The sequence below is a fragment of the Rosa chinensis genome, chromosome 6 (assembly GCF_002994745.2).
Source record: "Rosa chinensis cultivar Old Blush chromosome 6, RchiOBHm-V2, whole genome shotgun sequence".
NCBI classification, from domain to species: domain Eukaryota; kingdom Viridiplantae; phylum Streptophyta; class Magnoliopsida; order Rosales; family Rosaceae; genus Rosa; species Rosa chinensis.
The window spans coordinates 64,716,294-64,737,764 of record NC_037093.1 but is presented as its reverse complement, the minus strand read 5'-3'; the positions used below and the strand labels follow the sequence as shown (position 1 = coordinate 64,737,764).

The following is a 21,471-nucleotide window of genomic DNA, read 5'->3' as shown; positions in this document are numbered from 1 at the left end:
CGGGGTACATATCAAGTTATCTTTCCGCTATGTCACTGCTATGTTAAAGCAAATAGAGTCGCTATTTGTGCACTATTTGCTAGTTGGTGTTTGTTAGCGAATACAAGTCTTCAGTAGAGATTTCTGATATTATTTAAGAAAATATTCTAGATGCTTATTGTAATCAGGGGTTTAAGCTCAATGTCCCCTCCTTGTATTTGACAGTTTCATTAATCGAGGCTTGAGGGTAGCAGCCGCACCAGCTCTTTATTAAAAAAAAAAAAAAACTCTTTGAGGGTTAAATCTACCCAAATTTTTAGTTTTGGCTAACAAAACATTTTCTCTTAATAATAGTATAGATATTGATGATGATGATAATAATAATAATAGTAATATGTATCGAGGAGTATCAACTCATAAAGGAAATCAAATATAAAGTTACTATATGGAGTTTAAATAAAATTATGATACATTTAACATAATTATTTAATATCTCGTTCTAAATGATTAATTTATATTAAAAAAATGTATTTTTTTTGTATTTTTCCTGGACAAAGATGAGCCGGCTCCTATATTTTACTATAATGGGCAGGGCTTCAAAAGCGAAGCCTAAGCCTTTCCCTATGTAAAATGGGTTGGGCTAAGCCCGCCCATTAGCTTGGGCAGGGCTTCAAAAGCGAAGCCTAAGCCTTTCCCTATGTAAAATGGGTTGGGCTAAGCCCGCCCATTAGCTTGGGCAGGGCCAGTCCACAGCCCAAAAAAATAGGGCTGGGTTTTGGGCATGCTCATCGGTCCTAGGCTGATTTTACAAGCCTAATAATGTCAAGTACTGCCCATGTTGTATGACCATACAAATTTTGGTTATATATAAATTGTAATAGATTTTTAATTTTTTTTTTAACTTTTATAGCAAATTGCTGAGTTATGTACTTTGAATATCATCAAAATAAAACGGGGTTAGTTCTATAAAGAAAATACCAATTCCCTTAATAATGTGATAGCATAAGTGATAAGTTGGAGTATTGAACTAAGTGTCGTCCGTTTATCCCCATAAAGAGACCTATACAGAATTGTCATTGGGTGCAATGATACATACAATAAACTTACGTTGAATTTAACCACGAAATAAACACATGCTCACTTTTCACCAATATCATTCTCTTTATGTATAGGTTAACCATCAATTAGGTGCCTAACATGACAAGAATTGAAATTTTAGCTCTTTCTCCAAGTTTACAAAAACTCATTTTGCTTTAAACAATCCCGCAAATCCGCAATACTAAAGTTAAAACTCATTTTGTTCAATTCCAACATTGTACATGTAAGTACACTTTGGGTGTGAATAGTTTTTTTTAAGACTATTTTGTCCACTCCAAGATACTACAAGTCTACAAGCATCAATTAGGATAGGACTACTCAAATAAAACCAGAAAAATATAATAAATACTAGTTTTTTTTTTTCTTTTGGACAATAATAAAATAAAAAGGAAACTATAAGAATAAAATCTAGTGATGTTCAATAAATTCAAAAATATAATACTTTAATTATGCTTCACTGGATAAAGCGCAACAAGTTACGCTGTAGCCGCCGGGAGAACCATTCGTTTTTCAAAATTAAATTTCGCACTTTCTGTCTCTATAGTTTTGAATGTCAACCGTCCATTCGCTTCCTAGGTCAAGCACCACTCAATCTCTACCCTCCACGTGTACCCGGACCCCCACCCCCAACTCCTCCCAGGACTCTAATTAGCGCCAAATTCCACTCGCGTCGCTTTCCCAGAGAAAAACCTAATACCCCACAAATCCAACGGCTCCCAACCCCTCCTCACCCTCACGAGAAATGTCCACCGCTCAACAAAATTTTCAATTTGGCCCGTTGGATTGTCCAATGGCCTCATCAACCCCTTCGTTATTTAGGAAATTCAATTTCAAAAAACGTCGAGAGGGAGAGAAAAAGAAAAAAAGGACCAAAAGCGAGGTGGTGTTCTCTCTATCCTCTCCGCCTATCTTCCCTAATCTTCCGAATCCCCCAATTCCGTTCAGGCTTCACCGCTCTCTGATCGAACTCGGGGTTTCCGGTAGCGTCGGATTTAAGTTATTCCGATTCCGTTTCTTCGTCTATGAATTTTTGTTTTTGTTTCGTAACTTATGGTCGGTTTTTTCACCGCCGGTGAATTTCTTCCGGTCCGCGACGGTTTCCGGCGGCGTGTGGAGGTCGGAAACGGATCGGTTTAATGTGTGTTTAGTTTGAGTGCTTTCAACGATTTTGAGGATTTTTTTGTTTTGAATTAAATGTGAGATTGGGAGAGAGAAGGCCAATTGTGCTTGCTCGTTTTTGGAATTTGAGAGATTAATGGAGCAGAGCGAAACGGTTTCCGGTACGGCGCCGAAGAAATTGGCCAGGCAGTTGGATTTCACAGCGCCGGTTCAGCCGTCCGTTTACTCTGCGTTGCCGGAGCGGTCTGGACCGGCGGCGGTTCAAGTTCAGTCGCAGCCACAGCCGCATCTGCGGGCGCATCCACAGACGCAGCCGTGGTCACAGCCACAGCTACAGCTGCAGTCACAGTCACAGCCACAGCAGTTGCATAACTCGCCGGCACAGTTGGCGTTACAGTCACAACAGCAGGGGACGGTGGCGCAATCGCCGAAGCCGTATCTGACGCAGGCGGTCTTGCACTTTCAGGCGAGGCCGGTGGGCCCGACGATGCCCGTGAACGGCCGGATTGCGCACTTGCCACCGAAATTGGGGTAATTTATCTGTGGACTGTTTTTCAAGAGCTGAAAGATTTGAATTTTATTGTTACTTGTATGGGAATTTTTGAAATAGGCTCTGGAATACAGCTAAAATTTATGTTCTTGTGGTAGGAAAACATTGCAAAATAGGTAAGGTATGTGTGAATTGCAAATGTGATGGAGTATGTACTGGTTTTAGTTATGCACATTGATAACTTATCAAGAAGAATGAAGTCATGGAAAATAGTAGTAATTTAAAAGACTAGTTCTCTCTTTATCATAGAGAAGGTAGTAAAGACTCTGCTTTATACATTACGTTTGATGTTTCTTTTTGGTACAAGAGGCTGGAGGGAGAAAGGTTTCAGGTCTTTGGTTCGGGTAGATGCGTACCATCATTGGAGCTTTCAGTTTATATGATTCATTGCCCAAGCTTGTTCACCTCTCTTTTAATAAATTTATGTTCTAATCCCATTGATTTTGAATGTTTCGTATCATGTAGTTTATATTCTTTTTGACATTTGCGTACGTATGCTTTTCTTCAGAAAACACGAGTCTCCTAAACCACGCGCACGCAGCGAAGCGAAAGAAAGCACTCCAAAGAAACAAAAGCTGTGCAATTGTAAAAATTCACGGTGCCTCAAGTTGTAAGGACATATAATCCTTTTTATGGCTTTTAGCATGTGTGCTTCTGTCTCTATGAGGTTTTGTTAATTTGAACTTAAACACCTAACCACCTATTGTGGACAATCTCTTGAGTTACATATGGAGAGTGAGGGAGATGTTACGGATATTTACATTATTGGTACAGCTCAATGTTGCATATCCTGCCGGTTTGATATTGAGTGAAAACCTGAAATTCATTGTGACCCTGTCATGCTTACTTTCTACTATGAGGTTTTTCTTGGGGATACAGTATAACTTTGTGGAATATGGCATATGCATGGATCTGGCGAATCACATAAGTGCTCTTCCTTTAGATGATCTTTTCCTTTTAAATGAATACAGAAAAAAACAATTTCCTTATTAATGGGATAAGTTGCTAAATATGTCAGTTACTATGAAATGTACTGCCAATAGTGTTTCTTTTTAAGTTTTCTGTACTACGTTGAATTCTATGCCTACATAGGTGGCACATAATATTTCTGGTTGGACTATGATTCAAAGTTTGGTCATTTGGTAGGTACTGTGAGTGCTTTGCAGCTGGAATTTATTGTAAAGGATGCAACTGCATAAATTGTCATAATAATGTGGACAATGAAGCTGCTAGGCAGGATGCGGTTGGAGCAATTTTAGAGCGTAACCCAAAAGCATTCAGACCAAAGATTGCTAGCAGTCCACATGAATCTCGCGATTCTTGGGTATCTAATCTGACTTATTTGGAGCTTGATTGGTTCCCTTGCATAAATTTCAACATGGTCATACTTATTTATCCTAGTATCACAGAATTTTATATGTAAACGTCTTGTGCCAGAATAATATGTTTAATAATTTGAGGTATTCATGCTTTTTGTTCAAGCATGCATTGATAACTTGAACAAATCCAGTTCAGTGTGCATTGATAATTTGTTTAAACGTATTCAGGAAGATGCTGGGGAGGTTCAAAAGCACCACAAAGGATGTGCTTGCAGGAAGTCTGGGTGTCTCAAGAAGTACTGTGAGTGCTTCCAAGCCAATGTTCTGTGTTCTGAAAACTGTAAATGCATGGACTGCAAGAACTTTGATGGAAGTGAAGAAAGAAGGGCTATCTTTCACGAAGATCACAATACGATAGCCAACATGCAACAGGCAAATGCCGCCATTAGTGGGGCCATCGGATCCTCTGGGTTTGGGCCTCTAGTGTCCAGACAAAGACCGAGCGATGAGCTTTTTTCTGGCATTGCCAGAGATCAATCAGTTCACCGGATTACACAGGCTCAGCAGGTACAATTTGTCAGAATACTTGAATATATTAAGTATTGATAAGATATACTTTAACTGGTTGCTTACAATGAAGGGTGCAAATTGAGTTTTGCATTGTTGTGTGAATAATTTGATAAATTGTTCTTGCCAGGCTTAAAGATTACATTTTTTAATATCTCATGAAAGGATATGCTAATGTTGTTAATGATCATTATTCAAGACAAATTAATTGAATGTGGCATTCTCTTTAAGATTAAACTAGGTCTTTCTTTCTCCCTTTCCATTTTCATTTCCTCTACTTTAGCCAACAGGTTGAATATTAATTTTTTTTATAATATTTATCTATATAATATATATTTATTTTAAATTTTGACTCCAATCAGGAAAATCACTTAAGACCTCCTATGGCCTCTTCTTCTCTGTTATCTGTTCCTACTTTTGGTACTCCTAATACTGCAGTATCAGGATCTTCAAAACCCACATACAGGTGTGTCAAATTTCTTAAAATTGCTGTAGAGACCTTTTTTTCTTTTCATTTTTCCTTCAATATATAACCCTCATCATTTTCATTACTGAAGATCTATGTTGGCAAATATCATCCAACCTGAGAACATAAAGGATCTGTGTTCACGTCTGGTTGTAGTTTCAGGAGAAGCTGCAAAGGCACTTGCAGGTTTGGTTATATACAGACCTCCATCTTTCTTTTCTGCATGATATCTTTGCATCTCATCACACTTTGTAGTCTCTCTCTCTCTATTTTTTATTTTTTATAGATAATAATAATAATAATTATTATTATTATTATTTTCTTTTCTTTTATATGTGTGTGTCTCTGTGTTCACGCTGTAAGGCAACTTAAGGGACACTATGAGGTTGAACCCTAGGAAGTAGGTGAAGTTACTATTTAGGTTCAGAATTCTTCTTTCGTGCTACTAGAATTAAATTCTAAATTCTTTTAAGAAAATAACATTCAGAAGCTGTTTCTGAATGGCCTAATTAGTAACCTCTTGGTTATTAACCAAAATCAAGCATATCCTTTTTCCTTCTGGTTTTTTTTTTTTTGTTTATATTCCATTGTGTTTTCATTTCTCTTAGGTTACCAGATTTCTGATTTCGTTTTGAACGACCATGTATAGGAGACTTATTGTTTGGCTTGTAGTCCAAGTCAATAGTCCAATGCATATAAGCATCTGAAAGATCTCCTTTTCCTTAGCATATTTTATATTTTCCCCTTCTGAATTGCTAGAGTAGGGTCAGATATTCTTTATTTTAGTTTGGTTTTGAATTTCCAATGCAACATGTACAGAAAATAGGCAAAAAGAGATGATTGATAAGACTACTACCATCTCAGCCACTCGAGAGGGGAAAGAAAGTAAAAGGGAACAAGTTCAAAATCTTGCGCATGGTGACCGTTTGGGAATGAATCAAGCAGATAGAGATGGCAGCAGTGGTTCTGGATCAGATGGAGGCGATGTGCAAAATAGTAGGCCAATGTCCCCTGGAACACTTGCCCTGATGTGTGATGAACAAGATAAGATGTTTATGGCAGCTGAGCTGCCAAATGGGATAACAACGAATAGTCAAAGCACAACTCAGAATCCATCTCAGGAAATAGGTTGCACGGAGGTTTATGAAGAGCAGGAAAGAGTTATCCTCACAGGATTCAGGGATTTCCTAAACCTGCTTATTACTCGTGGTAGTATAAAAGGTGAGCTTCTTCAAGTTCAAATTCTGAACTTATAATTGTCGAAACCCAAAATGGGTGGTCTTTTCATTCTAGGAAAAATGCCAATTAGCATTGTCAATATTCTTGAGAACTTGATATTCCCACATAAAATGCAGTTGGTTATCTGATGGAAGAGATTCTTGCATATTTTGCTCTCTGTCTGGAGTATTATGATAACTGGGAGAATCATGTTTTCCGCTATTAGAATTAGTGCAACACTGAATCTTCAATATTAGTCATTCATAAAATATAAGGGGCTTTAATTATTTTAAAGTCCTGACATCAACATTCAAATTTTCCATGAAAATCTCCCTCGTCTGCTTCTAAGATTTTGCATAACTAAGGTCCAAAGTTTTGCATTTTCAAAATGTAGAATTAGTCAATCAAAACTAATTGTGAAGAAGTTACTAAAGGTCAAACATAGTAAAAGGGAAAGCCAGGACCCTTTTTGATGAATTTTTATGTTTTCATTTGTCCAACTACTGAAGAGAAAGAGTCCTTACTCATTTGTTTCTCACTTTGCAGAAACAATGTGTTCTCCCATAGCCAAAAGGGAGAGGGAAATCCAAAAGGATTCTGTAGAAGGTGGAACCCCAAAGAAACCCAGGTGCGAGAAAGCAACATACAGCAATGACATTGGGAAATCTCCTGCTTCAACAAATGGTAAAGTGCTTCAGTCAGTAGTCACTTATGTCTCTGAAGTTGGATTGCCCTTGAAAAATAATACTGGGCAATAAAATCCCATTGATAGAGTCGTTACTTTAGGATAGGATTAGATCAAGTGTTATCACCGTTGAGACATTTGGGCATGATTTCTTGCCATATCAGTTGACCTTAGGTCTTGTAAAACATTTTTGGAGAATCTAGTCATAAGTAGACCCTTCTGTTTCAGCATAATTGAAATCCAAAAATAGTTCTGAATTTTGTTATGCTTTCTATGTTGATGTATGATGCAGTGAAATTCCGGTAACTTAGAGGTTGCTTATAGAGCGTAGTCTAATTTAGCTCCTCACAGGCTTACATGAGAACTTGTTTCCCGGACATAAGATCAGATATTGATGGTTGAGATACAGAGCAATTAAGAAGCATCTCAATACACAGCTGGTCCCCAGTTGAAACACTATTTGAAACCTTATTAGAGAATAGTTTGTTATGCTACTTGATACATGAAAAATCCTGTGTCTTCTAATGCTCAACTCATGTGCCTCTGGCTAATCTGTGTTTTACTGTAATGTCATCTTGTCGAATCCAGATTGCTGGGTTTTTCCTTGTTATTGCTCGACTCTGCGTGTTATAAATCCATAGTGAATGCCTAATAGTTCTGGGCTTGTGATGGATCAATTTGAACTCTTAAATTTGTATTAAGTTGAGATTGAAGAAAGCGAAAGCTATCCACTTTCTCATTGTGGCCCATATAGATGCCTTGGAGTGGTGAAGGTGTACAAAAAATTGCTTTGATCTTAGCCTCTTAAATCCATGAAAGGACTTTCATGAAGCCAATCTTCTTGTACTCAGTCAGGTGGAGCTTCTTTGCATCTTCCTGAACTTGGTTTTTACTTTGATCATTGTCTGAATTGTGCTTCCTACTACTTTCATTTTCTTTGGTACATTTTCATTCAAACAAAAACTTGTTTCCATCATTGTTGTTTTGCTGCCACAAGGAGACAAGCACCTGTAGCCAAATCCTAAACGGGCTGTTGGTTACTTTTGGGGTCTTGAAATGCCTTATTATAATTTTCTACACAACATAATAATAATTTTCTCAAGTATAGGCAATTTTTTTTTTTTTTTGCATTTCAAGTTTTCAACATGGGTATATAGATTGGATTTTAAGAAAAAAAATGTCCTTGTTGGAAAATTTTTGTAAAAGGAAAATTAAATTAAATGAGAATTTTTTTCTTATAATATGTCTTTATTAGAAATTGATTATCCATAATTGGAACATTCAATTTCCAGGAACCTGGTGCCGGCGATCAATTAAAATAGAATTATCTGAAACATTCAAAGATCAAATCAAACAAATTAAAGCAAAAAAGTAAGGCACCTAAATCAGATTCTTGCATTAACAAAAGGAAGAAAAAAGGGACTACATGCCAAAGAAGATCAACTCCACCTTCCTCATACAAAACATTGAATCCCATGCTTACCTGGTTATCACCCAAAACCAAAGGGAGAAACTTATCAGTTTAACACCCAAATCCAGAATAACCATATCAAGAGCTTCAGAAACCCAGAATTAGTAATCATCCAATCCATGGAACAACACTCCAAAAACACCTTTACATTTTGTAATTATTATTTCCACAAAACAACAATAATACTTCTTTTAGTTTCCATTATAACGCTAACACAAACCCAACTCTTGTCGCCAATGAGCACAATGACCCACGCTCTCATCATCCATCTTCCTCTGCAGCACTCCACTCTATCATCACCATCCACCACCCTCCCGCACGTGCGACCTCCCCTGGCCCACACGTGGGCACGCCGAGATCCCTCCCCACCAAAAATATTCCCCTATAAATACCGGTCCCTGTCTCAGTCTGAGTCGACCAGACCCAGATCAAACACTGACACCCTAGTAACCCAAATGGCCGAGGAAGCTGTAGACGCCCAGAAGCTTCGTTCCGAGTTTTACAGAGTCTTGAGTAGCAGGCGATGTGGCGAAGGTGAGCCAACGAGAAGTTTCATTTACGTTGCTCTCTATCTTTGTTCATTAATTAAGGAGTACGTAGTCTTGACTGGTTTGGTTCAGTTTTGTTGATATGAGAAGTGGAATTGTTTCAGTTCCGTTAACGGTGGAGCCGGCGAAACGGGTCACCAATCCTTTGTTTCAGGAGGCTAACCCTCCAAGCTTCAGCGAGGTTCGAACCTCCTCGTAAAGTTTGATTCCTATATCATCCATTTTTGTTTTATGTATTCAAACGTTGGTGTTGGGTTTTTCACTAGGCAATGAACGCTTGCCCCAAGGCTAACATTACCAACTTTAAGGAGAGGCTACAAGAGGAAAATCTTTACCTAATTACTGAGGTAAGCCTACTTGGGTGTCTTAGTTTGAGGTTAGCCTAATTTAACCTAATTAATCAAAATATTTATAATAGTAAATTTTGGTTTGAGTTGATAGGCAGGAGAGCAGGGGAGGTTACCTGTGTTGATTTTGAGCATGAAGGAAGAAAAAAATACCCAGAAAAAGCCTGCAGTTGTTTTTCTGCATAGTACTAACAAGAACAAAGAGTGGTTGAGACCATTGCTTGAGGTATCCTATGTTTGATCTTTATTCAAATCTTTGTTCCTGTTAAAGCACAGTTCGTTAAAATAAGGCATATTTGCCTTTTCTTTTTCAGGCCTATGCTTCAAGGGGATATGTAGCGATTGCGATTGATTCTCGCTACCATGGTGAACGTGCCACTAATATAACCACTTACCGAGATGTGTGTATTCTTATGCCCTGCTCTTTAGTTATGAAATTTTGGCTTATTGATACTAAAATCACAATCTAGAACTGATTTGTTGCACACACCTACCGTCTAAGAACATCAGACAAATACTTATTCTGTGAGTGAGGCCCGGTAGTGATCTGGAAATCTTATTCATGTGCAGGCTCTCATATCAGCATGGAAAAGAGGAAATACAATGCCATTCTTATTTGATACGGTAATTAGTAATTCCCCTTATATAGTTGTCTGCAAATTATATAACTGTTACTTTAAAAGTAAGAATTAAATTGAAACATAGTTAGTGAGATTCTACCCCACAGAAGTGTAGTTAGTGAAATCATTGGGGTTAGTTATCTGATGCTGTTGTTTCATAAACGATGTAAGTTTTATTATCGCAGGTCTGGGACTTGATAAAATTGGCAGATTATCTAACACAGAGGGAGGATGTAGATCCTGCTAGGCTAGGAATCACTGGTGAATCACTGGGAGGTGTGCAAAGAAAACTTGATAAGATGGGAACTTGAATATGACTTTTGGTAAAAAGTGCAGAACTGATCGTGTTATTTCGCAATGCAGGTATGCATGCATGGTTGGCTGCTGCTGCTGACACCCGCTATGCAGTGGTTGTCCCTATAATTGGTGTTCAGGTAGTATGTCTAATTCATAACTTCTAATTTTATCTAGTGCGAGTACAACTAACTCACCCTTTATGCAACTGTGATAGGGGTTTCGATGGGCGATAGACAATGATAAGTGGCAGGCTCGAGTCGACAGTATAAAACCTGTTTTCGAAGGTAAGACAAGTGGTATATTATTCAGTCTTAACGTCCATTTCAATAGCAGCTTGTAGAGATATTTTTATATTTGCTTCTCTGATTCTTTCATTATCTTGGTTGCGTTCCAGAAGCACGAATTGATCTAAACAAGAGTGCGATTGACAAAGAAGTAGTGGAGAAGGTTAGTTGCATACTTGACTCTTCTGATATGATATCCTGGATGGTTCGATTTACACTTCAGTATGCTTACTGAAGCTGGATGGCATCTTACAATTTACATATCTGACCAGGTGTGGGATAGGATTGCTCCAGGTCTGGCCTCTCAGTTTGATTCTCCTTATACAGTGCCAGCTATTGCACCGCGTCCTCTATTGATTTTAAATGGTAAAAATCCTTGTTTGCAGTAAACCGTTAATAATCATATCCAAATCGTAATGCAGTACAATACCTACTTAAATCTAAATGAATATAACCCCTGAAACTTCTGTTGTCCACTGAATAAGTGAATATAGTGGTCTACGCGTCCTGCAATGTCCTATATTATGTCAATTTTTTTTAACCTTCAGTTGAATATTCAGCTAGATCAAATTTCTGTTTGTTTTCAGTCATGTAGGATCATGTTTTATTGAGTATCATATACATTTTTTTCCAAAAATAATAGGTGCAGAAGATCCTCGATGTCCACTCGCTGGTCTGGATGTTCCCAAAGCGAGAGCACTCAAGGCTTATGAAGATGCAGAGAGTGTAGATAAATTTAAGGTATGTGGTAGTAGCACCTTAAGGGAAAAGAGATTATAACACAGCAAGCACTTCAAACGAATAAACATGTCAATACTTCATCACAATATGCCAAAAGCATGATATTCAGTTTTAACTCTGCGTCTCATAATTGTTTAGATAAATGCAAAGTAGTGTTTCCTCTTGTTTATTTTTTTTCATTTGCAGATTAATTGACAAAGCTAACGTACATTCTCCATTTCTTTAAACCCAGTTAATAGCAGAGCCCGGCATCGGCCACCAAATAACCGCTCTTATGGTGAAAGAGGCAAGCCACTGGTTTGATAAATTTCTCCAGTGAGGCTATTCGGTGAAAGTTGTCATCTTTGTTTTTCATCAAGTAAAATCTACTTTTCCATAGTATTATGTGTGTCATAATGTCTTTTCTTGGTGCTTGTAAGAATAACCCTGCAAGAGGTGTGTTTATCTGGTCTGTGATGTTCTGGTAATGCTTGGTGAAGTGTGTAAAGCAACAAAATAATGTGTAAAAAGCCACTGAAATCTTTGTTCAGATAAATTAGATAAACTATCTTTTGTTCAGCTGCTAACTTCATTTCAGCAAAATTTAGCAATATTTTTACCCAACCATCAATTACTATGAAAAATGAATGTCACTATTCTTTTTATACATGTCAAAGTGATGGAACAGAAAGATTAACCCCCAATGAAATTTAACAATATTATTACACATTCCCATACATGGTGGCCCAAGCCCTCACAACAATTGAGAATAAAAATTACATACACCACAAACATTTCAGCCTTTCTTGGGCATGGCGGCAAGCCTAGTGTACATTCTTGCCATGGAATGGTACCCCTTGATATCGCCAGCACGCAGAAGATTGCCTGCACAAAAGAAAATCAACCCCTGAGGACTAAGGGTAGTAGGAGCTTTATTCAAGAAAGACCGACCTTGAAATCACATATTGTACTGGGATCTAGCATCCAGTTTAATAAAAAATAGTGCACCTAAAGATTGAAGCCCCAAGTAGTTCAGTCTAAAAAACTCTTTGTTACATGGAATAAGGATTCCACATGAATTTCATCTCCCACAAAACATACCATTTAATTAAACTGAGTTAAATATCTTATCCTACTTTGCATTTGTATCGTTTTGGCCCAATAGGTCCACAATCCTAGGTATCGTAAGAGTCCAATATTGAGCCAGCTCACTTTAAAGTGAATGAGCAACCATCCTTAGAAGATTAGAATATGAACAAGCATCTCTTTGTGGTTCATTTGTTGGCTTCTTAACAGTTGAGTTGCTAGAACTTATAAATTCAAATGTATAACTAACTTACCTGAATCACAGTTCAGTGGGCTATCGGGTTCTGGATGGGCCATTAAAGCAATTATAGCCCTACAAACAGACTGAAGTGTCCAAGCAGGGCTCCATGCATTCTTCAAGATGTCAAGGCATATCTCTCCTGTCTGCATTAGAAAACAGCTTATTATATCAAACATAAATGTTCAATGCCAATTTTTAGTTGGTGATATACCACTAGTTGTCAAGGGATAAACCCATTTCAGAATCAATTACACCAATGGATTTCAAGAAGCTAACAGTAATGAGTGGCCCCCAGCCAGAAAGGAAAGAATAAGTAAAGTTACAGTAGACTTTGAATCTCTTCCAGCTAGGAAGGAAAATTATAAAAAAGCTTCAGATAGTCTAAATCCATAATTGAATAAAATATGATACTTCAAAGTTCAAAGAAATCTGACTACTCCTAGAAACTGGTGTGAATGACATCCATGACTAAAACATCGTGGATAGATCGACTCAATTCCAACCTTTTTAAACTTGCTCAATTTAGAAATTTTTCCACATTCTGAGACTTGTGAGCATCAAATTGTACTTCACATAAGGTCCACATGAAACAAGACCTCAAGCTGTAATTCATGTTCAAATAGATTGGAGATTTTCTCATACCTTAAAATGCACGTTTGGATGGAAAATTTTTGTCAAGAACCTGACTTGTGGGGGTTGCAGTGGATACTGCTCAGGAACTGCAAAAGCAAGCTGGAATATGCCACCCTCAAATGGAGTCTCCGATGGTCCCTACATACATAAGTAGGTTCATAAGATCAAGCTATATAGTACACCAAGCTTTACTTGTCACAACCGAGCTTACCTTGATGAGAGCCGTCCATTTAAATATGTTGGAGTCATCACAAACTAATTGAATATCTGGATCTGCAACTTTCTCTCGTTGAACCTCTTTGTATTCCTTGAAAAGCCTAGCTCTTGATGCCTGCACAAACCTAGTGCTGTCATCAAAAGGCCAGAGTCTTCTCTAAAAGTACAAATTATACTTCACCTTTGGCAGCATGTTATACATTATAATTCCACATTATGCAACATAATACGGTCATTTAAGTTCATCATTCTACATGTTCATCTCTCACATTTACAGAAGGCAGACAAACCCGATTTTCTCTCTCTTTGTAGGAAGAGTGCATATAGACCTGTCCATATTCTTGTTTCCTATTACTCTCTCAATCCTGAAGTAAATTCCCCTGTTACTTTTTTCACTTATCGCTTTGCACTTAACTCCCACAATATATATGTTTGACCATCATATCTGCTCCATATTCTCCCTCATTATCTAATCTAAATACCAGTTTGCCTCATTTTTCACCGAAGTCAATTATCTTTTACCCCATACAAGCTCAAAAAATTCATCTCACCAGTAAGAAATTCCTCGAAACTAGTAATAATCTGCTAAACTCACCATCACCATATCCACACATGTTGTCAACCTAAACAGCAATTGGATAAGCATCCATACACACAAGAATTCAAAAACAAAAGCAATCAAATCTAACCTGCATCTTAATTTCTGATTGCGAAGCTTAGAATACAGCACTACACCGCAAATCCCAATATCCTGAACAGGTTCTGATAGTTCTACATGCAAAAAACAGAGAGTAAAAATCATAAGCAAATTGATTTCTGGTATTTACTTAGTTTAAAGCTGAGCTGAAAGCTGAAATAAAGAGTAAACAATCATACTGGGAATTTCGAATTGAAAGTTCTATATCGCCTCAAACATCCAAAACCCTTAGCGACGAAAGTGATATGAATCAAACTTTTCGTCTCCGAAAATTTGATAGCGGATGTTGAATTTGAAGATATGAATCGTACCTTTTTCCGGTGAGGGATGACAGAGAGAGAGGGAAGGTTGCTCGGAATCGAAGATCTAAGAGGGAAGGGATTTCTTTTCAATGGGGTTAGGAATTGGGTTTTATATATCGTGCGGCAAGGGTATTGTGAAGGAAACCTATTGACCAATGAACGAGCGCCACGCCAGGAGACGAGAATAAGACGTTTCAAAAAAAAAAATGAATTAACTACTTTTTAAAAAAAAAAAAAATTGTTAATAAATACACCCTAATTTCTTATCATCTTGTAGTTAATACCTCCTCAACCGAGTTCTTAGAGATGTATCGAAAGAAATTGTGTTCTTTAGTGAGGATTTAGTGTATCTTTCTTTATAACAATAGATGAGGTCTCAAGTTCGAATCTCTTTTCTCTTTTAAGATTGAATAAAAAATAACTAATTAGATACAACTCTATGCTTAAATTTCTTCTATTAACCATTTCCTTGTCCGGATATATTGTAATCGATAATGTCCTGACTACTCATGTTCACATTCTCTGTCTTGTAATTAACAAATTCTCGCTTCACAATTTGAGCACAAATCAACTAAATTAAGGTTCGTTAATAGTCTGTTTGAGTTTTGTATTTCTTTTCATGACCAGTTGAATCCTCTTCGCATTGTCAAAGCAGGCAGGCCACAGACAACGTCTTCACATTGTCAAAGAAGGCAGGCCACAGACAATCTCTTGGAAGATCATCAGGTTGCATTAGTCTAACGACTCCTAACAATATACTAGAACTATGTCCACCGAATTAGTAAGAACTACAATCAAATTATGGTAAGACCTAACAACAAACAAAAATAAAAATGATGGGAAGCAAGGTTCCAACTAATTGGAAAGTAAACTAAAAGAGCAAATCTCATCAATTCAATCTAATCCACATGGAGGTCTCCCATTTTTGTTGGGCTTTCTTTTCTTTTTTTCTACAAAGAATGTACATATCCCAATGCCATACAAAGCGCAAACCCAAATTTGGAGCCAAATCCCATAAAAAAATTATATATAACGAAAAAGACCAAAAATGGAAAAAGGAAAAGGAAAAACAAATCAAACTAAGAAGCTGGCCAAAATAATGGGAAGAAAAAGGAAGCGAAACCACCAACAATTTCACATGCTACCAGTTCTGCCGGCCGTGGGTTTTGTTGGTTTCAGTTTTGCAAAGTCAACAAGGTCTCCAAATAGCTTGTCCTCTGGCTTGGCTGGCCTGCTAGGTGGGACATACGATGATGTGGGAGCCTGGTAGGAGTTTCTCGTACCATTATCATTAACAGAAAGACCGTGCATCTGCTGCTGAAGATATTGCTGCTGCTGCTGCTGTTGCTGATAGTATTGCGCATGTAGCTGTTGCTGCTGGAGGTATTGCGCTTGTTGATGTTGCTGCTGGAGATATTGCCCTTGTTGATGTTGCTGTTGCTGCTGAAGGTATTGCGCTTGTTGTTGTTGTTGTTGCTGTTGCTGATCATAGCCATAGGGGACCATTTGATTGCCATACATTTGTTGAGGGTATGCAGCTTGAGTAGGTGGCTGTGGAAGCATACCCATAGATGGCCCTTGAAGTGGTTGAGACGGTGCCAAACCCAACTGACTGCTTGGAGCAACCTGCTGATTGATTGCGGACAAATGGTTACTTGTAATTGGTTGAATGTACATACCAACTACAGGGTCACTAGTTGACCGTTGAGGTCCCTGTGGATGGAAACCACCCTGTGCATGTGTGACAACCACTTGAGTAACTTGCATTGGTGGTGCATATGGAGAACCTGTTACCGGGCTTCCATCATCTACTGACTGAGCTTCCCAGGGAGGCGGTGGTAATGATCCGCTGGTTGGTGAACCTGCCCAACCATGTGAAATGTTAGAGAATTGTAAACTCCAGTACAGTGTTCTAAAGCATAGGATGAATATAACAAAGCATAAACATTCTTTATGCCTAATGCAACCACCAATCGCTGGCACATCACCAGCACTGATCAGAAGATCAAAACATATATTTCTATTTAATTATATGTGAAAATAAATATAAAAATGATCAAGTCAAAATCATGATGTGCCATTTTGTGATTGCAACCTGCCTATATGCAAAAGAATGTGAATGCAATGTCACAGCACACAACAATGAGATCGAAACGCCCAAAATCTATTAAAATGTGCACCATATCCTGGTGAAGGCGGCTGCTGCTGCTGCATAATCTGACCATTCCAAGTGGGACCACCTCCTTGTGCGTACAGTGACTGCTCATACTGAGGTGCTCCCATGTTTTGGACACTTCCATTTGGGAGAACTCCCCCTTGTGGAGCTTGAAAATTCCGCTGCTGTTGAAATTGTGGGTTTAAAGGACTGGTTTGGTTGGCTGCATGAGGAGAATTGGTATTTACAGGATTTGGGGCACTGTTACCGTCAGAAAACATGTCCATAAGAACAAGAGCATTGGATACAGGAGTACTACTTGGCTGTTGATCCACAGGAACAAGAGCCAGTGAATCTGCCTTCGGTGAGTTGAAGTCATCTCCGCTAAGAAGATCCATCTTGGGATCGACCTTTGTCGTAGGAGCTGCACCATTAGTAGTTGGAGGTCCAGTAAGTAATAACTGATTTAGTGGATTAGAGCTTGCACCAGCACTCGAAGTGGATCTGTGGAAAGAAGTCAAAAATACATGCAGTTCAGACAGTATCTAATCAAGAGAACCATTCTAGTAAAAAGATGAACTTCATTTCAATCTAGAGCAGTGTTATTATCTTTTCTTTGGTCCAAAAAATGATTATTATCTGTTCTTAGCTGGGACCCATTAGGGCCACAAATTGCTCTAAAAGTTGTGACTTTGAAAACTAAAGAGCACAAGTCATCCAATGCAGTACATTAATTCTCAATCAACCACTTGGAAGACAAGGCATATTCTCCATATTGTCTTGACCGAGTGCAGAAAGAGGAAGCATAGTATCATACGACACTGATGGCACATGATTGACACAGATCCTCATGAGAACCAAATATCATAAATTCCAAAATTAAAGCTAGGATGCTAAGACCCTACAATTTAAAATATTCAGCTGTTTTCTGTTCATACAAGGATTGGTCCTATATAAAATAAAGCCTTAGATAGTTAGATCTGTTGCAATTTCAATTACCTCCCATCAAGTTGTTTGTTATCATTTCCAGTGTCAATAAGAGGACCACCAACATCTACAAGTGCTCCAGGAGGTCCAGCCTTGGGTTTATCCGGTTGAACTGGATTGCCTGAAGCAATGGCTTCATGTTTGGCTAGAAGACGTTGTAAGTCATCATTCAGTGCTAGTCCTTGACATAGAAGTGATTCATCCCTGACAAAGAAAAACTTTTGACAAGTAAAGAATACTCGCTTACCATGGCAACTACTTATCAAAAATAAGAAACAATCAACGGAACACATCCTTGTAATGTCTTAAAGAGTTCCTTGCATTCTTTGTTGTTACATGTTATCGATCTATGTAAACAGTGGGGACTTACGAAGTCGAGTTAACAAGGTGTACCACCCTCTGCTTATATGTACGACACTGTTCAACCAAATCAACAATAACCTCCTGCCTAAGCCCCTGCAGATCATAATTAAATGTGAGGAAAGATAAGACTTGCAATGGAAGATAATATACATTCCAAATCTATACGAAATCCTCTTACTTCATGTCACATTTCCTCTTAGATGAAGTACCCGATGAAATATAGATCCAAATAGATTCAGCCAAGTAGGGTTAGTCTGGAAAGATATAATATATTCTACTGTACCAGGACTACTATTTTGAACATTTGTAGCAGCAGACTACGTATTCAATTTTAAACTCCTCAATATCAACATAAAAAATTCATATCTAGAAGACTCTATTTTCCGATATGCACTTCAGCATATATACACGCTGAGTTTTGACTGGTACAATAGCAACTTAAAGGTTTTTCTTTGACACCAAAGAGATCTAGATTTATTCAGGTGATTGTATAAACTACACAGTTAAGACACAGCAACACTACTAAAGTATTTAGAGTAACATCATTAATGAATATCATATTGTAACACTACTTTCTTCATATCTAAAATCAGAGACATACCTCTTTGTTCTCTGGATCGATAGCACTTAGCATTTCCGCCAAGACATCCATAATACCCCGTGCATTCTGAATTTCAGTCAAGCTAAGAAAAACAAAAATTTTGTTACAAAATTCATTGCATGTATCCTCAAAGCCATTCACCTAATGATCTAATAAAACCCATTACATTAGCATTTGACACAACAGATTTCTCAATGAAGTAACGACATCATTCAGTCAAAACTAAGATCTCAAAGGAGGAAAAAGAACTGCCATACAGTCCATACTAGTCAACAAAAAACCTGGCAAACAATATTCAATCCACTGAATACCATTTCGAATCCAAAGAAACTGCCATAGTGTTGACAGAGTGTTCATATGACATTCAGAAAAGGAGGAGGTAAATATGTACCTTAATGTTGGGAACTCGGGCTCTGCAGAAGGCTCGGATATGTCTCTCGGAAGATCTGGATTGTGCAGATTTTGAGGGAGTGATGACAATGGTTGCGTCTGGGGAGGTGTGAATACAGGAGCAGCGGCCTCAGATCTGTGGGGGAATACTGCTCCAGCACGCTGAAATTAAGAAATTATTTGAGTCAGATAATGTTGAAGAAACAAGCACTACAACTGCATCTAAGCAATAAAGTAACAATTTCCTGGTCATTATTGTTTTGTCAATGTTTGTGGTGTTGAGTTTTAACAATGAAGTTTTTTTTAGTACTTGTCCTGCTATAAGATAAATCCTTTATGAACATACCAACAATTCCTGGTATGCAGCATAGTATTGTGGATATCTTGCTCTTGGGCCACCGAAAGCTTCTTGCCAGGTATCTATCAGGATCAATATCTTCTCTTTGACATGATAGTCCGGCTACAATTTTGCATCATATAGGCTATGAACAATCTTCAACAGAAGTGAATAACGAAAGATTACGAAGCAATCAAATTTTTCAAGAGACATATATACCTTCTTCTTTACTATTTTTACCATCTCATGGAGGAGGTCTTTCTCTGCTACATGCATATGCACAATATCTCCACAATTCTTTATTATTGTTTCCAACAGCTAGAATAAAGCGTGCAGACCAAAATAAAACCAATTTAGACCTCTGTAATACAAAGTCTTTAAATACAACAAGAGATATGAAGGAATCAGCAACATCCAGAATAATATATAAGACTAACATAAAATTTCAGTGAAATTTCCATCAGCATAACAAATTATTTCCATACTCCGTCTAAATTTTAAATCTGCCTACTTATCCTAGTAGGGCATTCATTTAGTCTTCATGTCCTAACTAAATATAAATGAAGACAAACAGGAACTGGCCAGGAGCTCATATTATGTCACAAACCACAAAACTAAGCAAGCACAGGTTGTTAATATTACAGGGCATATTTTGTTATGACACCTGGCACTAACTTTGACTTAACATTTGACATTTTCTAATAATGGAAGTCAGAGAATTTGAATGCAAAAAACATTTGACAAAATAAAAGAAAATGAAATCAGCCACTACACTAAATTAAACTTTAACAAGATCTCAGGAGCTTACTGTAAGGGCAAGAAGTTGAACTTTTGAATTCCTACTTCCAAGGCGCTTCTTTATACCTTTAACAACATCCTTTGCTTGCCTGATATATAAACAATCAAAGGAGAACTTTAAATCAGGTATTCTAATACAATAAATTCAATCTTAAGAATACCAGATACATCCAGTTAACCTCTAACAAGAATTAAAGACAGAGGTTACAGCACAGGTACATGATGCCCACACAAGAGGGAGAAAAGGCATTCTCATAACAAATCAGAGTTAAATAAAACCTATAACACCTCAATTCGGTGACACCAAGGTAAAATAAACATAAAAATATGTCTTGTGTTTCTGTACACCACCGTAACAATTAAACACAGACTTTCAACAGTTCGACTGTCCAACTAATATGTTATGGAGAAGCCTACACGAACCCTGAACACATCCTCTAAGTCCCCCAATCTGCACCTTACCCTCTCCCGTGCTTACTTTACTTGTATCATAAGAATAATATAACAACGAACCATAAAACCAATCAGCAATCCCTCCAATTGTAACACATTCAGCTCTCTAATACACACTAACCAATCCTCATTCAAGCACTGATTACCACACATCGAATGGAATAGGTTCCAATTCAGCAAATGTAGACACACAAAAGCCAAGACTAAATCGCACTGCTCGCTGCTAGATCCAAACAAAAACAACTTGTTATAAAACGTGAAATTCAAACTTTCTAGGATATTCTATTCTCACATTTCCATCCATTTCACTGTTCGATCAAAATTCAACGACCATCATTATTTCTCGAAATCTCAAAATCCATATACCAGATTATCACACACATCCAACACCATAATCAAAGTAAGGGAAAGAGATAGAGAGAGAGAGAGAGAGAGAGAGATTATAATCCAGTGCGGCACATACACAGGGTCGTGGTTGCATATGTCGCAGATTTCGATGTTCATGGCCCAATCAGGACCGATGAGCATGTCGCTCGTGGCGCGCTCCACCATAGAATTCACCATCCCTGCTCGTCACCGGATCCGAACACCAAAACTCGCCTCCGATCACCGTAAACTCCTTCCGGCGGGATCGCTGTGAACCAGAAAAATATTCCGGCGGGTTTCTCTTCTTCTTTCTAGAACTGTCTCGCTGTAAAACTCTCGCTCTGTGAGGGAGAGAGAGAGTCTGTGAGATCGCTCTGGCTTTTCTCTTCTTTTCTGTTGAGGAACCGATTTTTCTTGCTTTTTTCTTTCTTTTCTTGTTTTTATTTTTCGGTGAGGCAAAATATTTGACCGCCAATCATGACAGTCCACGTAATTGGTTCTCGGGCCGTAGAGAGGTGTATTTGGGGTACACCGTTTGTTTGGCCTACCATTGTTATC

At 38.0% G+C, this 21,471-nt stretch overlaps 4 protein-coding genes across 8 annotated transcripts; 2 read left to right on the top strand and 2 right to left on the bottom strand.

Moving 5' to 3' along the window:
- The first annotated feature begins 1,925 nt into the window (after positions 1-1,925).
- LOC112173215 (protein tesmin/TSO1-like CXC 6) lies at positions 1,926-7,268 on the top strand. 2 transcript variants are annotated; one of them, XM_040509178.1, is made up of 8 exons: positions 1,926-2,727; positions 3,255-3,356; positions 3,893-4,070; positions 4,294-4,632; positions 4,995-5,098; positions 5,190-5,284; positions 5,963-6,319; positions 6,863-7,268. In XM_040509178.1, exons 1-8 carry the CDS (start codon positions 2,333-2,335, stop codon positions 7,072-7,074), a joined length of 1,782 nt encoding a protein of 593 aa, XP_040365112.1. In that variant the 5' UTR covers positions 1,926-2,332; the 3' UTR covers positions 7,075-7,268. The 2 variants fall into 2 exon arrangements, with proteins under 2 accessions (XP_040365112.1, XP_024166568.1); XM_024310800.2 differs by having other exon boundaries at positions 5,918-6,319.
- A 1,189-nt stretch (positions 7,269-8,457) lies between these two features.
- On the top strand, positions 8,458-11,867 carry LOC112173125 (putative hydrolase YtaP). The gene is made up of 13 exons (XM_024310681.2): positions 8,458-9,006; positions 9,125-9,201; positions 9,287-9,367; positions 9,462-9,593; positions 9,682-9,768; positions 9,938-9,991; positions 10,173-10,263; positions 10,351-10,421; positions 10,499-10,568; positions 10,679-10,731; positions 10,841-10,934; positions 11,212-11,309; positions 11,542-11,867. The coding sequence occupies exons 1-13, from the start codon at positions 8,592-8,594 to the stop codon at positions 11,626-11,628; spliced, it is 1,410 nt and encodes a 469-aa protein (XP_024166449.1). The 5' UTR covers positions 8,458-8,591; the 3' UTR covers positions 11,629-11,867.
- A 56-nt stretch (positions 11,868-11,923) lies between these two features.
- LOC112173126 (protein PEROXIN-4) lies at positions 11,924-14,554 on the bottom strand. 3 transcript variants are annotated; one of them, XM_024310683.2, is made up of 6 exons: positions 14,473-14,554; positions 14,154-14,235; positions 13,460-13,579; positions 13,258-13,386; positions 12,629-12,758; positions 11,924-12,173 (listed from the first exon to the last, which is right to left on the bottom strand). In XM_024310683.2, exons 2-6 carry the CDS (start codon positions 14,157-14,159, stop codon positions 12,085-12,087), a joined length of 474 nt encoding a protein of 157 aa, XP_024166451.1. In that variant the 5' UTR covers positions 14,160-14,235; positions 14,473-14,554; the 3' UTR covers positions 11,924-12,084. The 3 variants fall into 3 exon arrangements, with proteins under 3 accessions (XP_024166451.1, XP_040365079.1, XP_024166452.1); XM_040509145.1 differs by having other exon boundaries at positions 14,154-14,226; positions 14,473-14,536; XM_024310684.2 differs by having other exon boundaries at positions 14,341-14,482.
- A 768-nt stretch (positions 14,555-15,322) lies between these two features.
- LOC112173124 (TOM1-like protein 9) lies at positions 15,323-21,332 on the bottom strand. 2 transcript variants are annotated; one of them, XM_040508287.1, is made up of 11 exons: positions 21,011-21,332; positions 20,105-20,183; positions 19,516-19,614; positions 19,306-19,419; positions 18,961-19,121; positions 18,570-18,651; positions 17,976-18,061; positions 17,618-17,809; positions 16,644-17,122; positions 15,894-16,325; positions 15,323-15,863 (listed from the first exon to the last, which is right to left on the bottom strand). In XM_040508287.1, exons 1-11 carry the CDS (start codon positions 21,109-21,111, stop codon positions 15,598-15,600), a joined length of 2,091 nt encoding a protein of 696 aa, XP_040364221.1. In that variant the 5' UTR covers positions 21,112-21,332; the 3' UTR covers positions 15,323-15,597. The 2 variants fall into 2 exon arrangements, with proteins under 2 accessions (XP_040364221.1, XP_024166446.1); XM_024310678.2 differs by having other exon boundaries at positions 15,323-16,325; positions 21,011-21,331.
- Between the last annotated feature and the right edge of the window lie 139 nt (positions 21,333-21,471).

Bases quoted from the DNA above. Each gene is read 5' to 3' on its own strand.
- LOC112173215 (XM_024310800.2), top strand. From the start codon at position 2,333: ATGGAGCAGAGCGAAACGGTTTCCGGTACGGCGCCGAAGAAATTGGCC. The intron at 3,357-3,892 runs GTAAGGACATAT...GTCATTTGGTAG, and splicing joins AATTCACGGTGCCTCAAGTT to GTACTGTGAGTGCTTTGCAG. The intron at 4,633-4,994 runs GTACAATTTGTC...GACTCCAATCAG, and splicing joins GGATTACACAGGCTCAGCAG to GAAAATCACTTAAGACCTCC.
- LOC112173125 (XM_024310681.2), top strand. From the start codon at position 8,592: ATGGAACAACACTCCAAAAACACCTTTACATTTTGTAATTATTATTTC. The intron at 9,368-9,461 runs GTAAGCCTACTT...TTGAGTTGATAG, and splicing joins ATCTTTACCTAATTACTGAG to GCAGGAGAGCAGGGGAGGTT. The intron at 10,264-10,350 runs GTGTGCAAAGAA...TTCGCAATGCAG, and splicing joins CACTGGTGAATCACTGGGAG to GTATGCATGCATGGTTGGCT.
- LOC112173126 (XM_024310683.2), bottom strand. The intron at 13,387-13,459 runs GTAAGCTCGGTT...TTATGTATGTAG, and splicing joins AATGGACGGCTCTCATCAAG to GGACCATCGGAGACTCCATT. The intron at 12,174-12,628 runs GTAAGTTAGTTA...TCTTTTGTGCAG, and splicing joins CCCACTGAACTGTGATTCAG to GCAATCTTCTGCGTGCTGGC.
- LOC112173124 (XM_024310678.2), bottom strand. From the start codon at position 21,111: ATGGTGAATTCTATGGTGGAGCGCGCCACGAGCGACATGCTCATCGGT. The intron at 17,123-17,617 runs GTAATTGAAATT...TTCTTTCCACAG, and splicing joins AACAAACAACTTGATGGGAG to ATCCACTTCGAGTGCTGGTG. The intron at 16,326-16,643 runs GTGCACATTTTA...ATGGTTGGGCAG, and splicing joins GCCGCCTTCACCAGGATATG to GTTCACCAACCAGCGGATCA.